The 13,317-nt window shown below is 39.0% G+C and overlaps 2 protein-coding genes across 3 annotated transcripts in view; one reads left to right on the top strand and one right to left on the bottom strand.

Annotated features, from left to right (window-relative positions):
• cdkl1 (cyclin-dependent kinase-like 1 (CDC2-related kinase)) overlaps positions 1 to 3,616 on the top strand; it is a 54,351-nt gene extending 50,735 nt beyond the window's left edge. For both annotated transcript variants that reach the window (XM_052021814.1, XM_052021824.1), the window contains exon 9: positions 2,676 to 3,616. In XM_052021814.1, the coding sequence (XP_051877774.1) occupies positions 2,676 to 2,777 (102 nt within the window). In that variant the 3' untranslated portion in view covers positions 2,778 to 3,616. The remainder of the gene's footprint in view (positions 1 to 2,675) is intronic.
• A 291-nt stretch (positions 3,617 to 3,907) lies between these two features.
• On the bottom strand, positions 3,908 to 13,293 carry dmac2l (distal membrane arm assembly component 2 like). Its single transcript, XM_052017505.1, has 5 exons — positions 13,147 to 13,293; positions 12,466 to 12,579; positions 12,177 to 12,385; positions 9,438 to 9,609; positions 3,908 to 4,985 (listed from the first exon to the last, which is right to left on the bottom strand). Exons 2-5 carry the CDS (start codon positions 12,564 to 12,566, stop codon positions 4,871 to 4,873), a joined length of 597 nt encoding a protein of 198 aa, XP_051873465.1. The 5' UTR covers positions 12,567 to 12,579; positions 13,147 to 13,293; the 3' UTR covers positions 3,908 to 4,870.
• Positions 13,294 to 13,317: the final 24 nt, after the last annotated feature.

Below are 13,317 nucleotides of genomic sequence, written 5' to 3' on the forward strand. Positions count from 1 at the left end.
ATTGGTCTCCCAACTAAGAAAGGATATACTTGCCCTAGGCAGTCTATAATGAAGGGTCACCTGATCTTTCTTGGAATGGCAGAACTATCATGTGAGGGAAGATTGGGGTGGCAAAGCCTGTACTCTCTGGAGTTCAAAAGATCGAGAGAAGATCTCATTGAAACATACAAAATTCTGACAGGGCTTGGCAGGTAGGATGCAGGGAGCATATTTTCCATGGCTGGATGGGGAGGGGGGGAGGGAGTGGGGAAATGAGAACCTGAGTCACAGTCTCAGGATAACAATTAAGAGATTTAGGATTTAGATGAGGAGAAATTTCTTCTTTAGGGGATGGTAGAATTCTTTACCACAGAAAGCCGTGGAGGCATAGTTGCTGAATATATTTGAGGAGGAGATAGATGGGTTTCCCGAATAAAAGGCATCATGGTATATGGGGAAAGAGAGGGTATATGGAGTCAAGGTAGATGATCAGCCATGATCATATTGAATAAGACTTGAATAGCCTTCTCCAGAGCCTATTTTTCTGTTTCTCAACACTTGTTTTTACATTCTATACTGTTTAGACTATTAAATGGAAAGAGTTAAAGACATTTAACAAGTTTTCTGGGACCATTTTGTTCCATAAGTTATTTTTTATTCTTTCATGGAATGTGGGCATTGCTAATGATCCATGAGCAGAATGGATCACTGCGCCATTAATGAGAGCTGTTATAAGCCATTGCTCCAGCTGAGGGCACTTGGACAGATTTCCTCACTTTTAGATTGCAGAGCTCTGTATTGCAGAGGAATTTGGGTGATACGCAAAATGCTAGGATGCAGGTACAGCGAGTAATTAGGAAAGATAACAGAATATGAATGTTCATTGTCAAGGGAATTAAGTACAAAAGTAGGGAGTTTATGCCTTAGTCACATAGGGCATTGGTGAGATGATGTCTAAAATAGAATGTCTAGTATTGGTCTGCATATTTAAAGAAGAAGATAAATGCTTTGGAAGCAGTTCGGAGCGGGCCTACCAAACCGATACCTGGACGTGGGCAGGTTGTCTGACAAATGAAGTTGAACAGTTTTGACTTATATTCACTGGAATTTAGAAGAGTAAGAGGTGACTTGCTTGAAACATATACAATATCCTGAGAGGTCTTGACAGGGTGGATGTGGAGAGGATGTTTCCTCTTGTAGGAGATCCTACAGCTAAGGGTCACTGCTTAAAAATAAGGAATTCCCAATATAAGTTGGAGATGAGGTGATCTTTTTCTTAACTCAAGGGGTCATGATTCTTTGGAATTCTCTTCCTGAAAGGGCAGTGCAGGCAGAGTCTTTGAATCCTTTAAGACTGAGATGGATACTTGCAAAACAAGAAGGTAAAAGATTACGGAGAATTGAGGTTACAGTCAGATCAACCAAGATCTGAATGGTGAAGCAGGTTTGAGGGGCCGAGAGGCCTCCTCCTCTCTTATTTGTATGTTTGTATTTAAAAGATTTAAAGTGGTATTTTTTAAATGGTGTGAAAGGTAATGGTGTTCAGGAAGACCTGGGTGTCCCTGCACACAAATCACTAATTGCAGCTACAGCAGACAATTAGGAAGGAAAGTAGTGTGTTGTCCTTTGTTACAAGAGGATTAGAGAGTGAGAAGTGACATCTTGCTCCAATTATATAGGGCCATGATGAGACCCCATTGTATACAAGTCTGATCTCCATGTGTTAGAGGGAAAACAGCAAAGATTCACCAGGTTGATTCTTGGGAAGCTGGGTTTCTCACATGAAGAGAAGTTAAGCAGACTGAGCCAATACTGTCTTTAGAGGAACGAGAGGTGACATACATAATTGTTATGAATCTTGGCAGAGTAGATACAGGGATGATGGTTCCTCTGGCTGGGGTGTCCAAAAGAAGGGGGTTCAGTCATATGATAAGGGCTCAACATTTCAGGGCTGCGATGAGAAGAAACATCTTCACTCAGAGGGTAGTAAATCTTTGGAATTCTCTCCCCTGGAGGACTGTGATGGCTCAATCACATACGGTAGTATATTTAAAACATTAACAGGTTTTTGGATATTAATGGAATCACAAGATGTGGGATTAATGCAGGAAAGTTTCATTGTGATCAATGACCAATTAGGGGCTTATTGAATGGCCTACTTCAATTTTAATGATTTTATTGATTTAATGGTCACCACAACTGATTTTATCTTTTTATTCCACATTTATTTAATTACTTGAATTTACAGTCCCCACCTGCTCTGGTGGAATTTGAACTCATGCCTTTGGATCATAGGGTCACACAGCTAGGACAGCTGCTACCTCAGCTCCAGCAACTTTGGTTCGGTCCGGACCCCTGGTGCTGTCTGTGTGGAGTTTGCAGATGCTCCTTGTAATTGCATGGATTCCAGCTTCTTCCTACATCCAAAGATATGCATGTGGCCACTATAAATTGCATGTTGTGTGTAGGCGAGAATAGAATCTGTGGGCAGAATAAAATGGGATTTTTGAAGTATTAGTTTAACCAGTGTTTGATGGTTGGAGCAGACTCAATGGGACAAGGGGCCTATTTCTTTGATCTCCATCTTTTATTCCAAACCTCCAGTTATAAACCCAGGAACCTAGCCATAATGCTACAGTATCTTTTGACATGTTGTTTAATTCCAGTTATTGCATTTCATGATTTTTTTTCTTTAGTTGCAGTATTTACCACAGCTTACTGGCAGCAATATCTCACCATCCATGGAAAGCAAGAACTACTTAAAGAAGAAATATAATTACCATCTACCAAATATTTGACTAAATGGCATACATATACAATCAAGGTACACAAGAACCTACCTGAAAAATGCTTCAAGGGAAATGTACAAACTATGGTAAAGTGAAGGCTTGAACATCATCCAGCCTGGGATTATATATCCTTTCATTTTAGTTCAGCATCTTGCTTTCCTTTTACTATGTTCCGGCTTTAGAAGGGCAGACATTTATAATAAATGGAAATGAATAAGAACCAGGAAGTACTTGGTCCAAAGTTTTGTTTTAAATGTGTACAATGTTTGTATAAAGAAACAACACTATATTCTATGCACAACTTGTTGCTTAAAAAATATTTAGAGCTCCACTTTCTGGAGAACCATCTCTGAAAAATGAAGTGCTTCTTTACATTTATCCCTAACAAAAGTTGACTGTTGAAGCAAGGATACTGCCAATGCTGCTCCTCCCTATCTTTAGGAATAATTACTTCCCTTTCTTGAAAAAAAATATAGAACCCATTGTCCAGCTTTCCTCTGCTGAGCAAGATTTTAAGGACAAGCAAGTTGAATTTACAATCTGCCTGCCTAACGAAAAAGGAACCAAAGTAATTTATTTTCAGTCCTAACTCAAGTTCCACGTTTATTTGATTTTGAATTGCTTAGTTTGGATTTCTCATTAGTTCCAAGTATTTCAATTTATTGCTGGATAAAACACCCTGTTGATGAATGGAATTTTGACCTACTTGTCCTCTTGCTTGGTATAAAAATATAGCCATTTCAATATAGAAGGTAACCTCAATTTAGAGGGATTAAGTTGTTCATCAGATACTTGACTATCATTCAATTAAACATTATACAAATAAATGAGAATACTTGCCATGCAAAATTCAGAGAGGGGTCTTGCTATGTATTTTTGCATGTTATTGAGCCTGCAAATCTAGATTTACATGAAAATTGATAGAGCTTCAAGTTACTCAATTTGTTTGAAATCACACAGGAACTAATGACCTAACACTATTTGTATCAGACATAAAAACAAAGTACTGAATTACTCATCAAAATGATAAAGGGTCATTGACCTAAAACATTAACTCTTTTTCTCTCCACAAAATGCTGCCTGACCTGTTGAGTATTCCCAGCATTTTCTGTTTTTATTTGACTTCCAGCATCAGTAGATTTTTAACTTTCAGATAAAATATTTATTAGATTTAAATCAGACATTTGAAAACAAAAACTGTAGCAGGTATAAATATGAATAAATTTCACAGCTTTTATAAGTACTAGCTTAAACCTTAAAGATATAACATCAGAAAAGTCAGTAAAGAGCCAACCAAATTGCTGTGGGACTAGAGGCATGTACACACCACTCTAGGTCAGATGCCAGATTTCCTCTCTTTAAGAACGCTGTATCTCACTTTGTGTTACTCCGTTATTGGAGGAAATCTGCTGTCCTTGTCCAGTCTGGTGTGTATGTGCCTCCCAGGTCACAGCAATTTGGTTGACTCTCAGCAATAAATGTTGGACTTGCCAGTAACATCCACATACCATCATTGAAAAAGTGGTTGTAAGTATAAACTATTCAAACAGTTACTACAATTATACCATTTATATTTATGGCACTTTGCTCTGATTTTATTTCTTTATTATATTTTATATTCAATCATTAATTTACCAAAAAAACTTAGATATCCAGTTATCCATATATAATGCAACAAATGTATGACATTCTACTTCATAATTACAAATAAAGTAATAAAATAATGCAGTTTCCTAGTAGCTGTGTGTACACAAGACCAAGGTATTTTAATGTGATGACTACCAAGGGAAATATTTCTAATAATATGTGAAACATTAATGCTTAAACATTTTCAGTATAATTATAATTTCATTCATGGATGTTTAGTTTCCATTTCTCAGGACAATAGAGTGGATTGTTAACTTGCATTTTTAATTTTAATTAATAGTTGAGTTTAAAACACCTTGGCGGCTTTTGTTTCTTATGTGAACACACTAGCTCTATCATTCCATTTCTAAATAATGCTAAAGCTAACTTTTTTTTGTGAGACTTTGAGGTTACATCCATATCCAACCCATTTATTTGCAGACATTATTTACACTATAAAGATTTCAAAACTAGTTTTATTCAAGATCAACTTTCAACTGGCAGGCAGGTAGAGCTCTCTGCAAAGTCTGAAGCGTTCTTTCTTTTTCTTCTATGCCAGGAAGATCACTCAAAAACAAGTACCTTAAATTTCTGCAGTAAGACAAGAAAAACAATAGTTTATAACTTCCAGTTTAAAAAGTGACAAATTAACATTTCATTGTACTTCAAATCAAAATAACTTGTTCTAAAATGAAACACTATTAAGATACCTTGAAAGTACCACCTTTGAACTGCAATTAATAAACTTGGACTCTTTTCTACAAATGTCTGGTTGCACAAAGTTTCCAAAATTTCAAGTTGCTTAAAGAGGCCATCGTGACCCACCCATGGTGTGTGTTCTTTGAAGTCCAGAGCAAGCACATTTCAGCTGGATGGAAGGCCAGCGTGTCCCTGGCTGGTGCCAAATAAATTATTATCCTGAAAATTCCCTCTCCAACCCAGACCCTCCAATATATAGGCCACGTTGAGGTTAGACAGAGGTTACAGAAACTCTGAATGCAGACTAAGGCCAAGTTCTATCCCTATTTCTTGGTTGCCTTTGACATACTTGGCAGAATTGTACCAGATACATGCCAGTATATATGTATTGGAGTAAATATTTTGAGTGGAGACTCTGACATTTTGTAGTAATTATGTAGTTCTGTTATGAATGTATAAGTAACACACACAGCTGGCTCTGAGAAAGGTACAATTGAGTATTTAGATTTTTACTATGGCCGCCAAATGCCATATTAAGTCATCAGTGTAGAGACAAAATGTTACACATTGAGGGATTCCTTTTAGGTTTTTAGGCCCTTCCTGCACTCACTGATTCAAATCGCTTTGCTTTTAGCTACTTACAAATAAACTCGGTATGCACTGATACATTTTTAAATACATTTACAAGAGAAAAAAATAATTTCTGCAACATCCATAAATCATATTTTATTCAGGAGGAAGTATTTTAAATTCAGTCTTGTGATTCCTATCATTTTCTATAATTATGGATTTATCACAGTATACAATCCAATAAAAGTGTATTTTTCCCATTATTTCACAACCAGATATTAAGGAACTTCAGTTGGGTCAGTTAAAAAGAAAAAAAATTACAATAACAAAAATTAAGCACTAAAAAGATGTACAATGGCGCAAGTTTTATATTGAAAATGTTCAGCTGTTTCACTGGACTAATGCTTCATCATAGGCTACTCTCGGTTCTGTTCTCTTGGTTGCATATTATGGTGATTTTTAAACTTGTGTAAATATTACAAGACTAAGGATTTAAAAATATGATCAAAGGTGAGTTCAAAGTAAAGGAATTTAGTGAAATTGTATTTTCCTAAAGTTAAAATGAATATAACCAACTGCATACTGGTTCCTTCAATAGGGACTAGTTTCTACACCACTAATGCTGAAATATGTTAGGATGGGGAAGGTGGGGATGGAAGAATGGTGGGCAAAGAACATCACAATGTATAGCACAACCTTTCAGGCAAGTTAGAAATGAAAGGTATGCTCCTATCTCACTATAAAATACCAACATCCACAATTATATTAAAGTAGAAGCATTACTATAATTCAATAATTATTGGTTTTAATGCTTGAATGTATGTCATTTCAGGATATCTGGTTTGGTGGTTAAAGGTATGCAAGTCATACTGATCAAATACTTCTAATTTTAATCTACGATAAACTGAAATTACATATATAGGTGCTGGGTAAAAACAGGATTAGAGACAGCCATAATGCTCAGCCACTGGTCAATATCACATGAAGTAAACCAAACTGGTGGAGGACTGATTTCTGTGATGGTAGGGACCATGAGACGACACAGAGATGTACCACCCACACATCACTTCTGACTGAAGGTTGCTGCACATCCTTTGAGATAGTCTTCTGCTCTCACATTCTGGATTCTATGACCAGGGGATGTTCACGCAGTTGCTTATCTCCTTGAAGTTTTTTTTTTAAACTGTCCACCAATTTGAAGTACATAGAACAGTATGGACCCTTCATCTTACGAGGTTGTGCTGCCCTGTATAAACACCTACTCCATGATCTAATCCTTCCCTCCTACACAGCCCATAGCCCTCCATTTTTCTTATATTCATGCAAGGCTAATGCAGGAATATAAGAAAAACCTTATATCCATCTGAGAGTGTTTTAAATGTTCCAATTGCATCAGCCTCTACCACCACCCCCAGCAGTGTGTCCCAGGCACCCACCACTCTGTGTAAAAAACCAACCTCTGACATCTCCCCTAAACTTTCCTCCTCTGACCTTAAACTGATGTCGTCGGGTATTGGCCATTGACGCCCTGGGGAAAAGGTGCTGGCTGTCCACTCTATCTACGCCCTTCATAATCTTATACACCTTTATCATGTCGCCTCTTACCCTGCGTTACACCAAAGAGAAAAGCCCTAGCTCACTCAACGTGTTCTCATAAGACATGTTCTCTAATCCAGGCAGCATGGCAGCATCCTGGTAAATCTCCTCTGCACCCTCTCTAAAGCCTTCACATCCTTCATATAATGAGGTGACCAGAACTGAACACAATACTCTTAAGTGTGATCTAACCAGAGTTTTATAGAGCTGCAACATTAACTCACAGCTCTTGAACTTAATCCTCTGACTAATGAAGGCCAGCACACCATACGCCTTCTTAACCACCCTATCAACTTACGCGGCAACTCTGAGGGATCTATGGACTTGGACCCCAAGATCCTTCTGTTCCTCCGCACTACTAAGAATCCTGCATTAACGTTGCACTCCACCAATTTCATTCTTCCAAAGTGTATCGCTTCACACTTAACCAGATTGAACTCCATCTATAACTTCTCCACCCAACTCTGCATCCTGTCTATATCCTTTTGTAACCTGCAACAACCTTCTACACTATCCACAGCACCTCCAACCTTTGTGTCATCTGCAAACTTACTAATCCATCCCTCCGCTTCCTCTTCCAAGTCATTTATAAAACTCACAAAGAGCAGGGGTCCCAGAACAGACCCCTGTGGAACACCACTAGTCACTGACCTCCAGGCAGAATACTCTCCATCTACTACCACCCTCTGCCTCCTGTGGGCAAGCCAATTCCAAATTCAAGCAGTCAAGTCTCCATGGATCCCGTGCCTCATGACTTTCTGGATGAGCCTACCATGTGGAACCTTGTCAAACGCCTTACTAAAGTCCACCGCTCTATCTTCATCAATTCGTTTTGTCACCTCCTCAAAAAACTCAATTAGGCTCGTGAGGCATGACCTGCCCCTCGCAAAGCCATACTGTCTATCCCTAATAAGACTATGCTTCTCCAAATGCTTGTAAGTCCCGTCCCCAAGAATCCTCTCCAATAGTTTGCCCACCACTGACGTAAGATTCACTGGTCTATAATTCCCAGGATTATCCCTATTATCCTTCTTGAACAACAGAAGAACATTTGCTATCCTCCAAGCTTCTAGTACCACTCCTATGGCCAGGGAGGACACAAAGATCATCAACACCCCAGCAATCTCTTCCCTCACTTCCTGTAGTAACCTGCGGTATATACCGTCCAGCCTTGGGGACTTATCTCTCCTAATGTTTTCCAGAAGCTCCAACACTACCTCTTAATCTCAACCTGTTCCAGCACATTAGACTGTTCTATGCTGACCTCACATTCATCAAAGTCCCTCTCCCTGGTGAGCAGTGAAGCAAAGTATTCATCTACCCTCACTCTAGTCATCCTCCTGTTCTTCACTTTTTTCCTTAATTCTACTCGCCAAGGCCTTCTCATGTCCCCTTCTAGCTCTCCTAAGTCCCTTCTTAAGCTCCTTCCTAGCTATGTTATAATTCTCAAGAGCCCTGTCTGATTTTTGCTTCCCAAACCTTAAGTATGCTTCCTTCTTCCTCTTGACTAAATGTTGCACCTCTCTTGTCAACCATGGTTCCTTTACCCTACCACCTTTTCCCTCTCAGTGGGCCAAACCTATCCAGAACCCCATGCAAGTGGTCCATAAACAGCTGCCACATTTCTGCTGTGCATTTCCCTGACAGCATCTGTTCCCAATTTACACTCCCAAGTTCCTGCCTAATACCATCATAATTAGCCCTCCCCCAATTAAAAACTTTTCCCATCTCATCTGCTCCTATCCTTGTCAATGGCAATGCCAAAGGTCAGGGAGTTGTGGTCTCTATCTCTGAAATGCTTGCCCGAGAGGTCTGTCACCTGACCAGGTTCATTGCCCATTACTAGATCCAGTATGGCCTCTCCACAGTCGGCACAGCTTTATTGCCTGTGTGATCACTTAGCTTTGTCTGTCTCATACTGATTCTAATGTTGAGCATAGGTGTAGCTAAAAACTGGTTGGACACCTCATTTTTAGGTATTGTAGGTGGTACTGCTGACATACTTTTATAAATTCCACATCAAACTAAGGTTGATTCACTGACTTAATGGCAATGATAGCAAGAGACATGAAGTTACAGAGCTGGTCTACTTTGTGTTTAAAACATGACAGCAGTTTGACAAAAACATTTTAATGTTACTATTCCCCTTATAAATATTTCATTTTACAAAATACTTACTTAAGATGGTAAAGACTTATGATTCCACGGTCTGTGACATTTCCACAGGAAATTATTTCCAGCCATTGCAGGCTTTTTTGCAAGTTTTCAATCCTGCATAGCCTCTCAAGACATTCATCTTGAATGTATATACACCTCTGGAATTTAATTTCTTCAACGTGTTCTAGATAATCTGCAACAGAATGCACCAATGAGAAATATAAGAACCTGTTTCCCAACAAATATATATCTTTATATTTTAAAAGTATTTTCATCACAATGATTGATTTTAAAATACCAGACTTGAATCCTTTTTTTTCTCATTTAAAAACATCAAAATTGAATGTTTGTTCTGACAATAAAGGTGGGAAAGGGGCTGTGACTCAGAAGTTGACGTAAAATGAGGTGGGGGTATGGGTGCACAAGCAGAAATAAGCAATGGGGGTGAGGGGTGGGATTGGAGGACTGGACAGAATTCGGGAGGTTTGAGGTGGTTGGTGTCTAGATAAACTGGAGGAATGAAAACATTTTGGAAAAGTGAGAAACTGAAAACAATTATGTTGACAAGAATGAGGTAAGTAATGTGCAGGAACCAATTAAATTGTGATATAAAATGAATAAGCAGTGGAGGAACGATTGGGGACAGCTGAAGCATAGACCAAATGGAGTGGGCTGGGGTGAAAGCACTGAAGATATAAACTCCACATGGACTAGGTTGGTGGTATTCTGAAAGGAGAGCTGGGAGTATGGGGTTTGGAGGAAGAGCGAAGGAAGTACTGTAAATGGAAGGTCCTCCATCATTTTCAAAGTAGTTTAAGACAGATGGCCGAACTCCAAGTACTGGCTTTGATGCAGTCAAACCTCTAAACAATACCTGGAGACACTAAAAACTTGGCAACTAATAAGCAAGCGCAAGAACGTAGAAGGTACAGCTAAAGAAATGGTGATGCTTTTAGATAAGAAAAAAATGATTTGGGAAGGTAATGGATATGTAATAATCACTATTTCTGGAACAAACAGATGAAAAAAATTGAAATAAAAAAAACTCTGCCTTCTCTTTTGCAAATGACTAAGGAAACATCCATGTGTATCAGCAAGAACAATTTAATTTAAGTAATTGAATATAAAGGCCAATTATTTTGCATTCAAATTCTCCATCTCTAGGCCAAATGCCATCACACACACATCATACACTCTTCTTCCATGTTTGCCGTTTGCCTTTCTTGCTCTGTTCTTTTACCTCTCAGATTACTCATTCATTCTCCTGCTTTGCTTTACACTCTTGTTCTTCATTTTGTGGAGTCTTAAGCTCTTCTTTTCTTAGTGCACCAATGCCCTTTTCCACTAGCCCTTCATATCACACCAATGGCAAAAATCAGATGAAGTAGAAAGCAAAACAGTAAGCATCAACACAGAAGAATAAGGTACTAACTGGGCTAAACGGATGAACTGGGAAGCAACTGAAGCCAATTCAGAACACAGGTTCAACTAGACATCATTTACGGGAGAAGAGAAGCTAAGATTTATGGCAGACTAGTAGGTGAGGAAGGATTTAATTGAAGAAGTGAACTGTTAATAGGCAGAAAGAAAACAATCCTTTTTGTTTGGTGAAGTAGTATTCAGCCAGGAAGGAAGCATGTTTGATAGTTATTGCTGATTTCAGTCCTTTGGCGATAATTAGCAATGAACTGCACTCCATAGAGTATAAACAGCACAGCTGAAATCAGTTGGACACAAGTTTAAATTTAGACTGGAACATGGGGAACAGGTTAGATGCATGAAACACAGCAGGGCTACTGAGTTTACCCAAAACACAAAAGGACGGCATGATGTGATCAACTAGTTATTGGGTGAAACAACTGCTTTTGCAAACAAATAAAGGTGATAACCTTCAATCCAGCAAGTGGAACTTTAAACAAATATTGTAAATTAAGCCCCAATGTCCTCACAAATACAGTGGTTTAAACTAACCATAAAAGATTTTTAATAACTTGTCTGATGCTTCCTATTACTTTGTAGTTTATGAATGTAATTTTCAAAAACTGTGATTTAATTAGGTTTTGTTACTAATTATTGATACCACAAAAGTACTGATTTCAAGTTCACTTGGCATACTTGTGAAATGCAAAACTTAATTATGTGGATTAGTTTCAAAGTATAAAAGATGCAATGAATCATGGACACATTTTGCAAACCTTAAAATGGTGTGGACTATCTTCTGATACTTAAAAGAATTACTTTTTGAAACTTGGTGGAGAAGAATTGTATAGTATTCTCTAGATAAGTTATTTAAGCAAAATTTCAAACTATGCAAATTGTGACAACAATAAACAACAGCGCAAGCTCAATGCGTGATATCAAACCAACATGTTTTCCATGTTTTTCAAGTTATTAATTGGGCTAATATGCACTACCCTAAGTTAGTCTACCTTTAAATTTATATACTGTACTCTTTTTATACAGTTGGCATAAATTCCCATCCATTAAACCACACAATGCAATTACGCCTTCCTGTCAGTGTGGTGTTGCGGTACCCCAGGCTAGATTTGATTATAGCCTGACTGGTTTACATAGACAATGCAATATAAATATGGATAAAGCAATTTCTAATGGAGAAAAGTTGTCAATGTGTCTTGTATGTGTAGAACTGAGTCAGTGATCTTTTTTGCTTTATATTACAAAAAGATGTTAGAGATTGTTTAAATCAATATTTCAACAATATGTTCTTAAGTACTACTTGAAGACAATCTAATACAGTACCAAGGTAATCAAATCCTTTGAACATAATGCATGATTCTGTGGCATCAATTGCTTCAATTTTGAATTTTTCCAATGGACCAGTAGGTAGGTGATTGTAATCTTTCTGCCACTTATCAAAACCTTTGTAACGCACACTGGCACCACATCGAAGTAACCACTCAGATGCTGCTCTGTCTGGACCAACAGCCTTGATACGATCATAATCCACCCTATTTGAAAGGAAATGTCCTCTTATTATACACATTATTTAAAGATTTAAACCTGGAATTATATTTTATTTTCATCTTACTTGTTGAAAACAGCATTCAACCATCCCCAGAAATTCCTCCGAATAACATGAGTATGTAGGATCCGTAGAACGCTAGAAGGTCTTGTCTTTGAAAACAGCATCTTGTTAGATGTTCTAGTGTGTAAAAAAAAGGATTTGTGCATCAGTACAGCCAAATTTTCACTGTAGTATTCTAGAAACAGTAGGTTTATGTTTGCACCGAAAGACTTTGAGGAGATATAAGGGGGTTATGCCAAGAACAGGGCATAATGCTATTACAGCGCCAGCGACCTGGGTTCAATTCTGGCCACTGTCTGCAAGGAGTTTGTACGTTCTCCCCGTGTCTGTGTGGATTTCCTCCGGGTGCTCCGGTTTCCTCCCACATTCTAAAGACGTCCAGGTTAGGCAGTTGTGGGCATGCTATGTTGGCGGCGGAAGCACGGCGACACTTGCGGGCTGCCCCCACAGCACTCTACGCAAAGGTGCATTTCACTGTGTGTTTCGATGTACATGTGACTAATAAAGAAATCCTATCCTAAACGAAGGGTCGCAGACCCAGAGCCTGAACTGGTTCTCTTCCCACGGATGCTGCCCGACCTGCTGGGTTTTAACAGCATGTTCCGCTTTTGTTTTCAAAAAGTGCACCAAGCTTGCCCCCTGTGGATTGCCCCGTCACGCCCAATACGAAAAATCGCCACTAACCTGAACTGACTACCCTCTCTGGTGGATCAGCAAAGGACTGGCGACCACGCCGAGAACCACGGGACAACCCCCGACCACCCGGGCCGCAGACTCTTCACCTCCCGTCTCCAAGCGTCGGCGGCCTCCGGCCAACGCGCATGCGCACTGCCCGGCCCAACCCGGGCGGGGTGA

This window comes from Pristis pectinata, chromosome 1, assembly GCF_009764475.1.
Source record: "Pristis pectinata isolate sPriPec2 chromosome 1, sPriPec2.1.pri, whole genome shotgun sequence".
NCBI classification, from domain to species: domain Eukaryota; kingdom Metazoa; phylum Chordata; class Chondrichthyes; order Rhinopristiformes; family Pristidae; genus Pristis; species Pristis pectinata.

Coding starts and splice junctions, on each gene's coding strand:
- dmac2l (XM_052017505.1), bottom strand. CDS start 12,566: ATGCTGTTTTCAAAGACAAGACCTTCTAGCGTTCTACGGATCCTACAT. Junction 12,386..12,465: donor TTGAATGCTGTTTTCAACAA/GTAAGATGAAAA, acceptor CCTTTCAAATAG/GGTGGATTATGATCGTATCA. Junction 4,986..9,437: donor ATAAGTCTTTACCATCTTAA/GTAAGTATTTTG, acceptor GTCTTACTGCAG/AAATTTAAGGTACTTGTTTT.